The following is a 15,456-nucleotide window of genomic DNA, read 5'->3' on the forward strand; positions in this document are numbered from 1 at the left end:
TGCTGCCCTTGGAGGTTACAAAGTGGTTTTCTGAGCAGAAGCTGACCCTTGTTCCTGGGAGCACATGGGTGTAGCACACAGACCACCATGTCTTAGTCAGCTGCTATGGCAGACATCACTAATCAACAACGGAGCTCTCCCCAGGAGCCAATGAGCAGACATCACTAGTAGACTGTAGCACTTCTTTTCCTCTGAGACTGATGCTCAGAATATTCATTATTTTTTAATGAGACATGGTGTCAGATAGCCCAGGCTGGCCCTGAGTTCACTTTGTAGCCAAGGATAGCCTTGAACTCCTGATCCCCCATGCCAGGTGAGCACCACCACGTCAGGTTCCTGCAGTGCTGGGGGCAGAACCCCAGGACCTCTTCCATCCTGAGTCAACGCTCTACCCACTGAGCCACCTCGCCTGTCCTCAGAATGCTGACACAGCTGCAGAAAGCTTTGGGCGGGGGGAATGCTGCCCCTGCGTCTTCCAGAACTCTCTTTTTAAGCTACAAATGGAATCCACTCCCCTTCTAAACAACAAAGCTAAAAAGCAAAAATGAAAGAAAAAGCAAGAAGACTCAGGGAGGGTCCTGCGTGGACCGACCATGACCCCTCCATGACCCTGAGGACTCGGGCCTCGCCGGTCTTGGTCCGGAGTTGGCACTGAGCCTCGAACTGGCGCCAGCCCGAGCAGTCACTTTGTGGCTGTGGAGGATCCTGCCCTGCAGTTGCAAGGACAGGAAGCGTGTGTTTTTACATCCGGGGCATTCCCCGGCCTCCGCTGTGTTGGAATATCCCGTCTCTTTCTCCTCCTGAGAAAAGAGGATTTAAAAATAATTTTCTCTTTAGTTTTTCGGCCATCACTTGACTCTCAAGTCTGCATCCGGGGGCGACGAGGCCGACACATGCTGACTGCGGCTGAAACCGGGAAAGTCTCAGTTATACTACCAGGAGAGTGGAGAGCTGGCTGGTCTGCAGCTGATAAGGGAACAACGGGGCGGGGTGTGTGTGTGTGTGTGTGTGTGTCCGTCTGTCCCCCCCCCCCCCGTGGGGGTGTCAGCCCCTCCCTCCCCACCGAGGGTCCCTCACTCCTGTTCTGTTAAGAAGACTCACGTTCAGCGCCTTTGCACATTCTGTTCCAGTAACCAACACCTGGTCCCGTCGGGTCTTGGTGTCCCAACACTGTGTGTGTGTGTGTGTGTGTGTGTGTGTGTGTGTGTGTGTGTCTGTGTGTGTGTCTAAGATTGCCCCTGGGTTGGCCTGGTGACACCGGTGAGCAGGGTCATAGGAAAGCATAGGAGGAACAAGGGGACAATGGGGGGGTGACAGGGACGGGAATCTGTGTGCCAGGGTCCGGGGTTCAGACAGAGAGGGGCCCTGGTTCCGTCTTAACAGATAAGGATTTTAAATGTGTGTAAGTCTTCGTAGGGTCCCAACCAGCCAAGGCCCATCCGCACCGGGAGTGTGGAGCCCATCCTGGGAGTCCGGCCTGCCCCGTGGGGGGCTCCCCCTGGTGGCTTCTTCTCGGGAGCCTTTGATGCCAGGGCAAAGGGGGCCCATCTGGATTTCCAGCCCCCGCCGCCCTCCGCCCAGGCTTGAATCAACTCCATCCCGCGAACAAAAGATGGGTTTCCTCTCCTGGCTGTGCTGTGTGACGCCAGGCTGGTGTTCAGCCTCTCTGCGCCTGTTCTGTTCACAGAGCACCAACCATGCGCGCGGGACAGAGTGCCCGGAACGCAGGGTGGAACAGCGCTGGGGTTGCGGGCAGCTCCTCCAGGGTCAGTCTCCTGCAGCCGCCACCAGGGGGCGCCGGTGAGCAGGGCCAGCTCCCTCGGCCACTGCGCTCCACGGCTCCCACCTTCCAGGTCGTGGCCCCAGTCCTTCCAGGAGCCCACCTCCTCCAGCTCAGGGGCCCTTGCATGGCCTTGCCCCCCGCCCTGGACCTTTTCACAGCTGCGTCCTGGCCCCTGGCTTTTCTCTAACATCACGGGGGCGTCCGCGGAGACAGAAGGGCATCGTCTGGGCCGGTGTGTGGTGGCACTCAGCAGGCTGTGGCTGCAGAATGGGACATGGGAGGTCAACCTGGGCTAGTGTGACTCTGTCTCAAAAAAATCAAACAAAACCAAACTCGGCCCAGAGCCCGACAATACCTTTCTTCCCCTACAGCCTCAGTTTCTCCAGCTGTAGCAGGGGTAGGTGATGGGGCCGCATTTTCTGGGCATCCCCCGTCACGACTGGCCTTCTTGACCCGGTCCCAAGCCTCCCACGACGGCAGAGACTTTGCATTGTGTTTGTAGATGTGGAACGTCGGTCCAGGGATGTAACACAAGCCCTTTGCCCAGGTTATACCCTGAGCCCCTGCCCACAGCCCTCCCGGTCTCTCTCTGTACCTCAGGCTGCCCTTAAGGTCACTCTAGAGCCAAGACTGACCTTGAGCCCCCGATCCCCCTGCCTCTGTCTCCCGGGTGACAGGCCATCATGGTGCTGGGGACAGAGCCCAGGACACCGCAGGGTGGTCACAGGATCCCACTTGGCCAGAAGAATCCTGTCTGGAGACACTCGGTGCTTCCCCGGAATCTCAGCAAAACACACACACACACACGCAGGAAATAATTACTAGGTTCTGGAAGTTGCCAAGAGGAGGGTGGGCGTCTGGGGAGAGCCCCTCCCACCCCACGCGTGCAGTAGGGAAGGAATGTTCCAGAGCGAACAAACTTTTCACCCAACAGTGAGTCACCCTCCCCCCCAATGTGTCAGGCTGGGCAGAAAGCAGAAGCCTAGAACCTACGGGTCGGGACACCTGCTGGGCCCAACCGGCCCCCTCCAGAGAAGACTGGATCCCACTGGTCTGCTCAGCACCTTCCCTCAGGGGCTGGAGGCCACAAAACTCACGTTGCAAAGTTGGGCATTGGCCCACCTTGTTATCTGAACCAGGCTTCTAGCCCCTCACTGGGGGATTCTAGGCGGGGCTCCACCCTGACCACGCCCCCAGCCCCTCACTGGGGGATTCTAGGCGGGGCTCCACCCTGACCACGCCCCCAGCCCCTCACTGGGGATTCTAGGCGGGGCTCCACCCTGACCACGCCCCCAGACCCTCACTGGGGATTCTAGGCGGGGCTCCACCTGACCACGCCCCCAGCCCCTCACTGGGGATTCTAGGCGGGGCTCCACCCTGACCACGCCCACAGCCCCTCACTGGGGGATTCTAGGCGGGGCTCCACCCCTGAGGTGGTTGGCAGGATGCCTCTTATCCTTCCTGCAGCCCCACACAGACAGGACATCAAGGTGCACAGCTAGAGTAGGGTGACTCATGGGAAACAAACCAAAGGGTCCTCATGACATCAGTCCTAGGAAATTCACAGTCACTTCACCACAATATGGAGAACAATCTGTCAGGAATCGGGGTTGGCAAGGGTCGGTTCTGGGCAGCACGCTAGGGCAAGGGCACAGCATGTGCGAGGGTCCTGGGGTAGCCCGGAGCCTGCGTGGGAGGAGCGCGGGGGAGGCACTGTGGCTGGAGCCACGCAGCCTGGCGGGCCGCGGCTGCATGGATAACCCACTTTGAGCTGATGTATTGTGACCTGTCTGCGCCCTGTCAGCTGCAGGCCGATTGTCCTGTTTGCTACTTTCCTGTACATTGCATTTAACACGGCCTGGCTGTGCGGGTGGATGAATGGCCGCCGGAAGCTTCCAGACGCTCAGACCCGCGCGGTTTACACGTTCCCCTTCACTGCTCACCAGGACCCGGGGGGCCGAAGCGGTTACTCAGCTCGGACAGACAGGACGAGACCTGGTTCCCTCCCTGATGGACGGCCAGCCCTGCCAGCCCCCAGCTCCATAGTATGCGTGCCTGCCGCGTGCAAAGCAAACCGTGCCAAACACCTGCAGGGGAAATGCCAGGCTGGACACCTACTGTGCGCAGCAAACCAGGCCAGGCATCGCCTCGGAGTGCGCAGATTTCAAGTGCCTCTGTGCACAAGCAACCACACCAAGGCCCTCTGAAGGCAAGCTCAGGCACCTACTGTGCGCAGCCAGCCTCGCCAAGCTGCGCTTGGTGCGTGGACCACGCAGGGCAGACAGGGTCCACCCCACCAGGCAAGAGGACAAGCCGGCTCCGCAAACCTGGCCTCCCTCGGTGCCGGCCTGGGAAGCCCTGTTCTTAATTTAGGCGCCTTGTCAATTATTCATGACACTCTCCCCTGTTTATGACCCAGTCCTTCCGCCCGACTCCAGGCGCTTGCTCAGGTCTCCAGCTCCGGCCCGAATGAATGAATTCTGAAGCGGAGAAACCCAAATTGTAAAATAAAATCGTTTTGTTGCCTGAGGCAGGATCTCGGTGTATAGCCCAGGCTGGACCTCGCAGCAATCCTCCTGCTGCTGCCGTCTGACGGGCTGGCAGCCCCACGCCCGTGACAACTTTGTTTTAAGGTTTTCTTCAGTCTTTTGCTGTGTTTTTATTTTTTGACATGTCTAGTAGCTCCGTTGACATGCGTGTGCGCATGTGTGTGGAGTCGGGTTCCGCCTCCCACTGTGGGACCTCGGGGATCGAACTCAAGTACTCAGGCTTGGCAGCAAACACCTCTATGCACCGAGCTATTTCGAGCCCCTCTTTCATCTCATGTCAGGGTCTCCCTGCTTTTCCCAAGCTGGTCTCGAACTCATGGTTAGCCCCAGGCTGTCCAGAAACTTGACATCCTCCTGCCTCAGCCTCTTAAGCCAGCAAGCCCGGCTTGATGGGAAAGATTTTAGGGAAAGGATATTTTGGCCAATGGAAGCAGAACGGGAAGGCGGAGGCAGGAGGATCAGGTCGTCCTCAGCCGCACAGAATTCGAAGCTAGCCTGGGCTATAGCACACCTTGAGTTTAAAGGGAAGACAGGGGAGGCAGGCCGGGCCCACGTGTCCCGCGCCCCACGTGCTCCCGCGGCCCTCTAAAGGCTCCCACAGCACGTGACCAAGCCGCGCCTCCTCACTGGACCTTCCTCGGCACGCATGCGCAGTTCCTCACACGGCCAGCCCCGCGGCCGCCGCGGCGGAAGGGTGACGTCACCGGCTGGGGGCGCGCGAGCCGCAGTGGGTTTTCGCCCCGCCCGCCAGGCAGCTCGGGCCGCGCGCGCACGCGAAGTCGCCGGAGCCCGGGCCGACCCGGTGCCGGGAGCAGCATGCGGAGCCCGCAGGTACCGGGGTGCACGGGGCGCTCGGGGGGTGCACGGGGGACACGGGGGCGGGGCGGGCGGCGCCGGCTTTGTGCTCCCAGGCTTCTCGGCCTTTGTGCTCCGAGGGGGTCCGGGCTGCAGCCCCGTCGGATTCTGCAGAGGGGAGAGGGATTGGGGGACCGGGAAGGATGGGGATGGAGGGAGACGGGGACCGAAGGAGATGGGGACCGAGAGAGATGGTGATCGGGAGGGACGAGAACCCGGAGGGATGGAGGCCGGGAGGGACGGGGACCCGGAGGGATGGGGACGCGCGGGCGACTTGGCGGGTGCCCAGGGTCGCCGACTGCACCAGCCGGGCGGGGACGCGGTGCGGGGTGTCGGCGTCGGGAGCTGCGGACGGGGCCGGGCACCTCGGCACACCTGGGGCTTCAGCCCCACCCTTCCGCGGCCCCGGTACCCGCCCCGACCTCCCCCAGGCCCGGTTTTGGGGCTCTGCATCCTCCCATCCTCGCGGTGTGGGGCCCCGTGGGGATCCCCGGAGAGCCAGCCTGCGGCCCTGAGGCCCCCCCACACACACCCCGGGAGCCCCCCGGCTGTCTGAGGGTGGTGACGTCACCGGGGGCGGGGCCTGGGGCGCAGGTGGAAAGGGGTCCTGGAACGAGGACCCCGGGTTGCAGCGCGCGCTGCGTCGGGGCCAAGTTCCCCGGTCTTTGTGGAGCGTCCTCGCCCCCAAACCCGGGCACCACTACACACTAGGATCCTTTTGATTGCCACACCCCCAAAATCCTGTCCCTTTACCCCCTTTCCCTGTTCTCGGTCTGCCTCCAGGTGCCCCCGAAAACCTGCAGCAGGTGTAAGAGCGCCCGTCTTCCGGGTCACCCCCCGCCTATCCCTCCATCCAGTCGAACCCCCTAATGGTCACTTCCCCGGGGTGTCTCCTGGCCTGCCTGGGATTCCCTCACCCCCACTTCATCTCTCCAACCCGAGCCAGGAGAGTCCTCCCTCATCCAAAAGCGTCCTTGATGCTCAGGGGGAGACCTCTGAGGTGTCCCCATCCAGGACGGGCACTTGAGGACCCAAAGACTCTGATACAGAGCGAGGGGTACCCCGAGGGTGTTAGACTGGGGGACACGGCGTCTGCGCCCATCTTTCTGCACCGGGATCCCGGGCCCTGGCTTCTGTGTCTCCCTCCGGGTGCGGAGAACCCGCTGTCGGCTTTGTCTGGGCTAGCCTGGGACCCTCCTCCTAGGGCTCCTCATTAGAGGCCGGGAGTCGGAGCTGCCATTTGCATAGGCTCCCCTCCCCCTGCCCCGTCCTTTCTCCGTTCTTTGTGTCCCTCCCCCTGTCAATCTCCAGCTGCCTTCTGTCCCCGCTCCTGCCTTCTGCCAGCTGATTTCTTGGCGGTGGCAGGCGGGCAGCTGGGGCTGGGGGCGGCTTCGCGCCCGGCCAACCGCAGAGTCCCCAGTTCGGGACAGTGGGGGGACACTCGGGTCCCAGACGATATCCGCGCCAGGCTGGCTCTCCGCCTCCCTGCCCATCACTGCCGTCTCCTCCAGAGACCCACAAAGTCCCGTCCTGTCCCCTCCGGGGCCCCAGGGCGGATGAGGGGGACACACCCTCGCCATGACATTGCATTTCTTCTTGGGGACGGCTCCCCCACCCCCAGTCCCCCGGGGGGAGCAGCCACCGCCGCCGAGACCGCCCCGAGCCGCCTCCTAATTGGGCTCAGGGCGGACAAACCGCGGCGGGAGCCCGGGCCGCCTGCGAGCGCCGCCGCATCCGCCGTCCCGCCGGGAGGTGACATCGGTGTCCCCAGGGCAGGGGGCTGTGGCGGGTGCCGTCCAGAGGCGCCCGAAGGGGACAGCGACGCCGGCCGGGCGTGGCCGGGCAGGGCTGCGTGGTCCGTCCCGGGGATGGCCGTCAGGGTGGCTGTGGGTTGGAGGGGGGTCTTTGTGGATGGCAGGTACAGAAGGGGACCCCGCGCCCCACGGCCCCCCTCGGTTCCCGGTTGGCACCGTGACCTGTGACTCGCGCACACTGGACCCGACGCGGGGCCTCTGGGGCTCTTGTCTCCACCACCCTAGGGAGTCGGGGTGTCCCGTGTCCCTCCCTCGTGGACTCAGAGGCGGCCGAGTCCCTCTTGGTGACTCGGTTTCCCCTGCCGTCTTGATTCTCGTTCTCCACGGTGTCACTCGGTGCCTGCAGACCTGTGGCTTCACCGCGGTGGCCCCGCCGCGGTGGCCCCGTCCTGGTGGCCCCGCCGCGGTGGCCCCGTCCTGGTGGCCCCGCCGCGGTGGCCCCGTCCTGGTGGCCCCGCCGCGGTGGCCCCGTCCTGGTGGCCCCGCCGCGGTGGCCCCGTCCTGGTGGCCCCGCCGCGGTGGCCCCGTCCTGGTGGCCCCGCCGCGGTGGCCCCGTCCTGGTGGCCAGGAGGACCGACCGTGAAGTGACGCGGTGGCCCCCGCAGCACGCCCCTTGGCCCCGCTCTCACCTGTTCCCTGTGATTGTCTCAGCCGCCGCGTGGGGGGAAGGAGGGGGCGTCGAGAGAGTTCGGGGTGCGGGCGAGCCCGAGGAGACGCCTGAGAATAAAGACGGTATTTATAAACCCGCCGGGTTGGGGCACGTGGAGCAGCGCCGAGCGGCGTCTGCCGCCCCGGACTTGGGGTCTGGTTGGGTCTGTGGGCCGTTCAGTGGCTGTGGCTGCCTTTTGGGGGTGTCTCTGGCTCCTGCGGGGAGCCCTCAGCCGAGGGTTCCGCAGGAGGGAGGATGTGCACCGAAGGCTGACTCTTTCCCGTTTGCTGTGCATCCCCGGGCTCGGCTCTCGCCCTCTCTGGTCCAGCGTCCCCGGTGCACCTGACATCCCAGAACCTGGAAGTCCTGGGTGGAGGAGGCCCCGCCGCCCTTCCTCCACCCTCAGTGGCCCAGCTCGACGAGCTGGGGGCGCGGAGGGAACGGGACGGACAGCCACGCGGCGACCGGACCCACCGAGGGGTCCCCAAGCAAAGGCCCGGGCTGCAGGGACAGGAGTCTCTCCTGAAGTCGGGAGACGGGGAGGGGCTGCTGGGGGAGAACGGACCCCGGGTGGGGGTCGGCCCGCTCGGTGGTGTCACCAGGGGCCACTTTGACTTGAGGAAGTGCGGTTTGCCGGGGTGACCAGAGAGGGTGACTGAGTCCGAGGCTGCACAGCGCGCCCGTGAGGTCGGGGCCGTCCCGCTTGACCTCCGGCCCCCGTTCTGTGGAGAAGGTGCCGGGTCGTCCACCCTCCTTTGAAGGGCACCGAGGGGTCCGCGCTGTCATTTTGTCCTTTTTCCCCCTTCCTTCCGCGCTGACCCCCCTCCCCCTCCCTGCGCCTGGCGGAGCTGAGGCCGGGGATTGACGCCCTTTAACCCTAGCTGAGAGCGAAACCCGGGCTCGCCCCCACCGCGTCCCGCACCGCCCGCTTCCTTGGAGCGGGGTCAAACGTCCCCCTCCTTCTGGCCGGTGACCCCCCCCTTTGCTTTCCGGTGACCTCGCTGCCCCCCCGGTGCTCGTGCTGTGCAGCCCGGCTGGGCTTCTAGGCCTCTCTGTGTCTCTGTGTCCGCTGCCGCCCGCGTCTGTCCCGGGCACCCAGCGGGGAACCGCGACCCCGTGACCTTGCACGCCCGTGGGCCGGATGTCGCCTCCGTGGGGTTGTCTCCTGGCGTCCGCACCCGCCTGAGGCCAACCGAATCCAGTTTGTAATTAACCCGTGACCAGCAAATCGGACGCGGGGCGGCGGGCGCGGGGCGGCGGACGCGGGGCGGCGGACGCCGGGTGGCGATGCAGCGCCGCCCGGGGGGGGGGTCTTCATCACACAGCGCGCGTGGCAGCTCTGGCTTCTCACTTGCCTCCCGGGGACCAAGGTTCAAATCCCACCTCTGCTGCTGTGAGGCTGTGTGGCCTGCGGCAGCGGCCGGGCCTCTCTGTGCTGTGCATCGCATCGCTGCGGATGTATACAGTGGCCGCTCAGCCGTGGGAGGGTCGCGGTGAGTCCCTGGCATCCCCCTGCCTCATCCCCAGGCCCTGGAGCCGGATGACTCAGCGCTGCGAACTGGGGCGTTCCCCGCCGCTGGCTGCCTAACCAGGCCACCCCGCTTCTGCGGGGAGGCGGCGGGGGGGGGGGGTCCCCAGACGACGCCCAGAGCCCTGGAGGGGCGAGACGCTGGGGGTCAAGGTCGTCCTTGGCTGTCTAGCAGGTGCGGGGCCAGCCCAGGCTATGGTTAGCGCCGGCCGCCAAGCCTGTGGCCCTGAGTTCGAGTCCCAGCCGTCAGCTCCCAGAATTCTCCAGGGCTGAGCGGGGCGCCGGGCCGGAGGAAACCGACCGTGTGGAACCTCCCACCGTCAAAACGGGGGAAACTGAGGCAGAGACCCCAGAAAGAGCAGCTTCTCAGAGGCCGGCAGTCACCCCAGCACTCAGGAGTTCAAGGTCGGCCTGGGCCACACCATGTCACTCACTCTGTCTCACCCGAGTCCACCCGTGTTTGCTCCGTCCCGGGTCTCGGTCCAAAAAAACCTGATGGAGCCTCAAGATCTGGGGGGCACCCCACTCCCCTGCACCCCACTCCCCTGCACCCCACTCCCCTGCACTCCACTCCCCTGCACCCCACTCCCCTGCACCCCACACTCCCCTGCACCCCACACTCCCCTGCACCCCACTCCCCTGCACCCCACACTCCCCTGCACCCCCACACTCCCCTGCACCCCACTCCCCTGCACCCCACACTCCCTGCACCCCACACTCCGGGAGCCACGCTCGTGCCTCAGTTTCCCTGGCTGGCAGTGGGTTGTGCCTGCGTCACCGCAGGGACCCTTCACTGGCTGCCGGGTGACTGGCCGGGCCACAGAGAGGGTCACTCAGCCCCTGGGCGGAGGGCCGACCCGAACTCTTGTGTGCCCCCCCCCCCCGGTTCCCACCCTCCCAGGGCGCGCGCGTGCCCGGGGACTGCTGTGTGGCCGCAGGCCTCAGTGCCCTCTCTGAGCCAGTCTGAGGGGTGGCGCTCGCTGCCTTGTGACCCCGTGACCCGGGCGCTGTGGAGGTGGAGTCAGGGGGGCCTGCCTGGGACTCGCTGGACCCACCCCGCAGCCAATCAGCGAGCTCCCGCTGCAAGTGGCACGCCCCCTGACAGCCAGAGGTCCCAGGTTCAAGTCCGGGGGCCTCCTCTCAGGCCTCAGTTTCCCCTGAGACATCAGGCAGCGTGGGCGGTCCTGTTTCCCTCCAGCCCCCTCCCGTCCTCCCCTGTCGTCCTCCCCTCCTGTCCCGCGCGGACAGCGCCGCCGCTGTAGCCTGGGGGAGGGACCTCCTTCCCGAACTCAATTAATGAGCCTGTTAAAAACTATTTATTTTCCCTGACATTTGTTTACGGAGGAGAAAGAGATAAATTGGCGGCGGCGCCAGAGGGGCCGGGAGGCTGCGGGTGGCTGGCGCTGGGGTCCCCACCTCGGTGGCCCCGTGGGGCCTGCGTGGCCTCAGGTCACCCGTGTGTCCCCTGCAGTGTCTGCACCCCCTGGAAATGTGTGGAAAGGGGAAACGGCTGGAGCGTGGAGGAGGTGGCGATGGCAGGTGCTCACGCAGCTGCTTTTGAGCCACGAGGCTTCGTGGGCCTTGCGGGTGGGAAGGATCACCCGGAAAAGCCGGGGTTCTCGCAGACTAACTAACTCAAGTGCTCTCTGGGATCGGTTCTCATGCCGATGAGGGTGATGGTGGACTAAACCTAGCAGGTATTGGTGCTGTCCCAGGCTCCCCGTTGGGTGCTTCGAGCACAGTACCCTCCAGAATCAGTCCAGCCAGGGTCAGGCTGACCCGCTCTTGGCAGGAGAGCTCTTGGGGACCCCCTCCCTGTCCCCTAGCACCCACCACCCTGCCTGTCCGCACCCTCAGGCCTGGCTCTGGGCCTGTCAGTCTCTTGCGGCCTGGGACTTGTGAGGGGAAAAGCAGTTTCCAGTGTCCCCAGGCCCCGCCAAGTCCCCCTCCCGCCCCTCGGTCAGCCCCCCCTTCCTCTGCGCACCTCCCTCCACGGCTCCCACTTTCCCCAGGTCAAAACCCTGCCCCCCCCAGCCTCCTGCAGCACGGGCTCCACCCGCCCCGGGGCCTTTGCACGCCCTCTGTCCCAGGGCACACCTCGCCCCCCAGCCTGCACACAGCAGGACCGTCCTGTCGGGACAGACAGCGGCTGTGGCTCTGTCCTGATCCCGCTCCGGCCCTGGAAGTCCCCGGCCGCAGCTCCTCCTCCCGCCCCCTCTTCTCACCTCGGCCTCCAGAAATAGCCGCGTCCCGAGTTCCGGCGCTGCCCACGGATGTGACGCGCTGTCCTGCGGCTGCAGAAATAGCTGCTGTGGGGATCCCCCCCCCCGTGTCTGAGGAAGCCGGGCACCCACGGGACCACGTGTGGCCGAGGACGTGGCCACCGCAGGGGTCCAGCTGGCGGGGGCAGGAGGCCGAGTGCTGTGTGACCTCCGGCAGCTCTGAGGCCTCTCTGTGCTGGGGTCGCCTCCTGCCCACCTGGGGTGGGGCCAAGGCCACCAGCCCGTCGCCCCCTTCCGGCCTCTGTGGGCACGGCACCCACGTGCACAGACACACCAAAGAATAAAAATGGATCTTTTGTAAGAGCATCTTCAGGGTGCGAGTTTGGGGCCGTGCAGCCAGCTTAGCCCTCGCAGGATCCGAACATCTCCCCACGTCGGTGACGTCCAGAAACCCCCGGACATAGCCGAGGGGGGGTGCGGGGGTGCGGGGGGTGGGGGGGGGACGTGGTCGCAGCTCCATTGCCCGGCGCAGAGTAGGCTTGCAGCTGAAAGGCCGCAGAAACCTGTCCAGTTGCCTCTAGGGGTGGAGAAGGCTGGATTGTTCTGAAGTGACGGGTCTGCGGCCCAGAGAGGCCAAGCTGCTTGTCTGAGGTCGCACAGCGAGGGCGCAAAGCTCCAGGTGGCTGGGGAGGGAGGCGGAGGCGGGGAGGGCTCTGAGCCGAGGGGCGGCCGGACTGTGGTGTGAGGGGCAGGGCTCAAGTCAGACAGAGACCGGGCAAAGGGCAAACGAAGTGGGAGGACTTAGTCCAGCACTCAGCGTGCACTCAGAACAGCACTTGGGACAGGCAGGCTGGGTAGGAAGCTCTGGGCTGCAGGGCGCTGACCAAAGGCCACTCAGCAGGCAGACACCCCCCTCCCCCAGCCTGTTCCCGCCCCCAGGGCTGCCAACCCCAGCTTGGTAGTTTCCAGACCCACCTCCCCGTCTGCAGCCAGGCCGATGCCAGCTGGGTGGGCGGCCCCCTGCCTCCGCTCGGGGTTCCTTCTGCCCCCCTCGCCTCCCTCGTATTCCCTCCGATGAGGGAGAGGGAGGGGGGGAAATTACACACACGAACATGTAGGAATTAGTTTAGGATCCGGGCCAAGAGCCACTTGCGCTTGGCCGGGCATTGTGGGTAATTCATCGCTCATCGCTGGAGAGGCCTGAGCGGCAGACAGCCGGGGGCTTTTGTTTGAGATTCTGCTGAATATATGATCTCACTCCCCGCCCAGGACCCCCACCCCGTCCTCAACCCCCCCAGAGCACCCCACCCCCATGTTCAGACCCCCAGGACCCCCACCCCCTCCTCAGCCCCCCAGGACCCCACCCCCATGTTCAGACCCCCAGGACCCCCACCCCGTCCTCAGCCCCCCAGGACCCCACCCTATCCTCAGCCCCCCAGGGGCCCCCACCCCGTCCTCAGACCCCCAGGGCCCCACCCCATCCTCAGACCCCCAGGGCCCCACCCCGTCCTCAGCCCCCCAGGGCCCCACCCCCATCCTCAGCCCCCCAGGGCCCCACCCCCATCCTCAGCCCCCCAGGACCCCCACCCCATCCTCAGACCCCCAGGGCCCCACCCCGTCCTCAGCCCCCCAGGACCCCCACCCCATCCTCAGACCCCCAGGGCCCCCACCCCATCCTCAGACCCCCCCAGGACCCCCACCCTGTCCTCAGACCCCCCAGGACCCCACCCCGTCCTCAGACCCCCCCCAGAGCACCCCACCCCATCCTCAGACCCCCCCCAGAGCACCCCACCCCATCCTCAGACCTCCATGGCCTCCACCCCGTCCTCAGTCCCCCAGAGCACCCCACCCCATCCTCAGACCTCCATGGCCTCCACCCCATCCTCAGTCCCCCAGGGGCCCCCACCCATCCTCAGACCCCCAGGGGCCCCCACCCTGGTCCTCAGGCCCTAAGGTCCCTCCAGAGAAACTGGACTCAGCATTCAGTGTCTCCCACCCCAAGGGCCCGTGTGGGATCCTGGGGTCTCAGGCTATCATCACCCTTGGTGTTCCCCACCTTGGTGGTTTTGGGGTTTTGTCGGTTTTACACAGTTTTTTGGTTTTTCAAGACAGGGTTTCTTTGTGTAGCCCAGGCTGGCCACAGAGATCCTCCTGCCTCAGCCTCCCACGCTGGGATTCGAGGTGTGGCCGCCATGCCCCGCCCCCAATCACTTTGTGTGACTTGTGACACCACGGTGTCGTCCCCCCATTCCTCCCCCACGTGTTGAGGCGTGGTCTCTGGGGTCACGGCCCACGCCTGGCTTCTTTGGTGGGCGCTGCTTTCCATCTCTGCCCATCCCTCCGGTGTGCTGTCTCCTGCCTGTAGCACCCCGTTTCCCTGCAGCGCGGACTGGGGGTTCGGATCACGTGAGCCCTGAGGCGCTGGAGGTCCCAGGAATGAGTTGTTTCTCTGGGGATGGAAGTGTCTTCTGAGTTTAGGGTTGGCCTTTTCTTTCTTGGCCTTGTCCTGTAGGCCAGGCTGGCCTCCAACTCCTGGCAATCCTCCTGCCTCAGCCTCCCGAGTGCTGGGCTGACAGGCATCTGCCACTACGGTGTCCTCGACGGCGTGTCCGTCTCCCCCCCCCCCCCCCCCCCCCCCCCCCCCCCCCCGCCACTGCCCTGCACTTATTTCTCTCACTTCCTTTGAAAACAGCTCCTGGCCTTTAATCCCAGCACTCAGGAGGCAGAGGCAGGAGCATCTCTGTGAGTTGGAGGCCAGCCTGGGCTACATGGTTAGTTCCAGGACTTCCTGGACTACATCGTGAGACCGTGAACCTAGAAAGAAAACAACCCCTTTAGGCTAACTGCAGCTGAGTAACCGCCCACACCACCCCTGCAGGCTGACCTCTCCGGCCTCACAGGTTCACCCTGGCGGATCTGCCACCAACCCCGCTGATGGACTCCGCGACTCTTCCTGTGGGGACCCCCGTGTTTTCTTAGGTCACTGCGGACAGGCTGTCAGTAGGCCCAAGGGAGCGTGCCTTCCCTCAGAGCCCGGTATACAGCAAGCACTCTATAAATGCTCATCATGATGGGGCGTGATTGTTGTTGACCCGCCGAACACTGCCCCTGGGTCTCGCCCCTCCCCCGCCCTCTTCTGATCGCCGTCCCAGCCACAGGTCTCAGGACATCACCGTTCCTCCCTCTTCACGGAGGACATTCCCTGGGATATCTGAGTCTTGTCTCAGTTTCCCTAATCTTCATAGATCTTGAAGGTATAAAATTCAATCCCAGCCGCCAAATAGCCGAGGCTCCCCCGCATGCACCAGTGGAGGAAACTGAGGCCAGCTTGCTCAAGGCTCCAGAGATGCCCCCTTCCAGTCGGGCTGTCGGGGGGAGGGGGCTGCAGGACTGCAGTGCCCTTCCCCCCAACAGGCGCTGGGGCTGCTGGGCCACAGTGGTGTCACTGGGGACCCCAGCTGCAGCATTGGGGACCTTCCAGCACCGCAAGCCTGGGGGTCTGTCGCCCTGGTGTATGCAGTTGGCGTCTAATGTGAACCTGTTTAAGGCAGAGCCACGTTGACACTGTCAGAAGAGCCCACGTGTGGCGGGGCTCTGTCTGGGCGACCCCACCAGTGCCCTGGTGCCGAGAGTGGGTGTGACATGTGTGAGGTGGCATGGTGTGCGCCAGCTCCGTGTCCTTGGCTTCTTGGCGAATGGGGAGTTTTGTGACCCTGTGGGGCCTGAATGACACAGCTAGGTTAGACGGTCGACAGCAGAGGAGGCCGCGAATCCTGAAATGGCACAAAAAAATAAAACCCAGGAATGGGTGATGGAGGGTGAGGGGGTGAGGAGGCCCCGGGGCAGAGGATGCAGCTGTGCCAAGGTTCTGGGGTAGGGAGGAGCCTGGCATGGTGGAGGAGCAGAGAGGGAGGAGGGAGGTAGGGAGGAGCAGAGAGGGAGGAGCAGAGAGGGAGGAGGGAGCAGAGAGGGAGGAGGGAGGCAGGGAGAAGCAGAGAGGGAGGAGGGAGGCAGAGAGGAGCAGCGTCACTGCGCCTAACCACACCTGAAAGCCTT

The 15,456-nt window shown here is 64.7% G+C and overlaps 2 protein-coding genes across 13 annotated transcripts in view; one reads left to right on the top strand and one right to left on the bottom strand.

The window, feature by feature from the left end:
• The first annotated feature begins 5,047 nt into the window (after positions 1-5,047).
• The window catches only part of Ptprs (protein tyrosine phosphatase receptor type S), a 62,083-nt gene continuing 51,674 nt past the window's right edge, over positions 5,048-15,456 (top strand). For 7 of the 12 annotated variants that reach the window (XM_052746853.1, XM_052746856.1, XM_052746858.1 and 4 more), the window contains exon 1: positions 5,051-5,163. The gene's annotated coding sequence lies outside the window, so the exon portion shown is untranslated. Of the gene's footprint in view, positions 5,164-15,456 lie in introns of all 12 variants that reach the window. The other 5 variants (XM_052746864.1, XM_052746866.1, XM_052746865.1 and 2 more) reach the window with 2 other exon arrangements.
• LOC128116102 (translation initiation factor IF-2-like) lies at positions 5,221-7,945 on the bottom strand. The gene is made up of 3 exons (XM_052747363.1): positions 7,763-7,945; positions 7,164-7,623; positions 5,221-7,071 (listed from the first exon to the last, which is right to left on the bottom strand). The coding sequence occupies exons 1-3, from the start codon at positions 7,943-7,945 to the stop codon at positions 6,680-6,682; spliced, it is 1,035 nt and encodes a 344-aa protein (XP_052603323.1). The 3' UTR covers positions 5,221-6,679.

The sequence above is a fragment of the Peromyscus californicus genome, unplaced genomic scaffold, assembly GCF_007827085.1.
Source record: "Peromyscus californicus insignis strain IS unplaced genomic scaffold, ASM782708v3 Scaffold_1__1_contigs__length_55948999, whole genome shotgun sequence".
In the NCBI taxonomy this organism is placed as follows: Eukaryota; Metazoa; Chordata; class Mammalia; order Rodentia; family Cricetidae; genus Peromyscus; species Peromyscus californicus.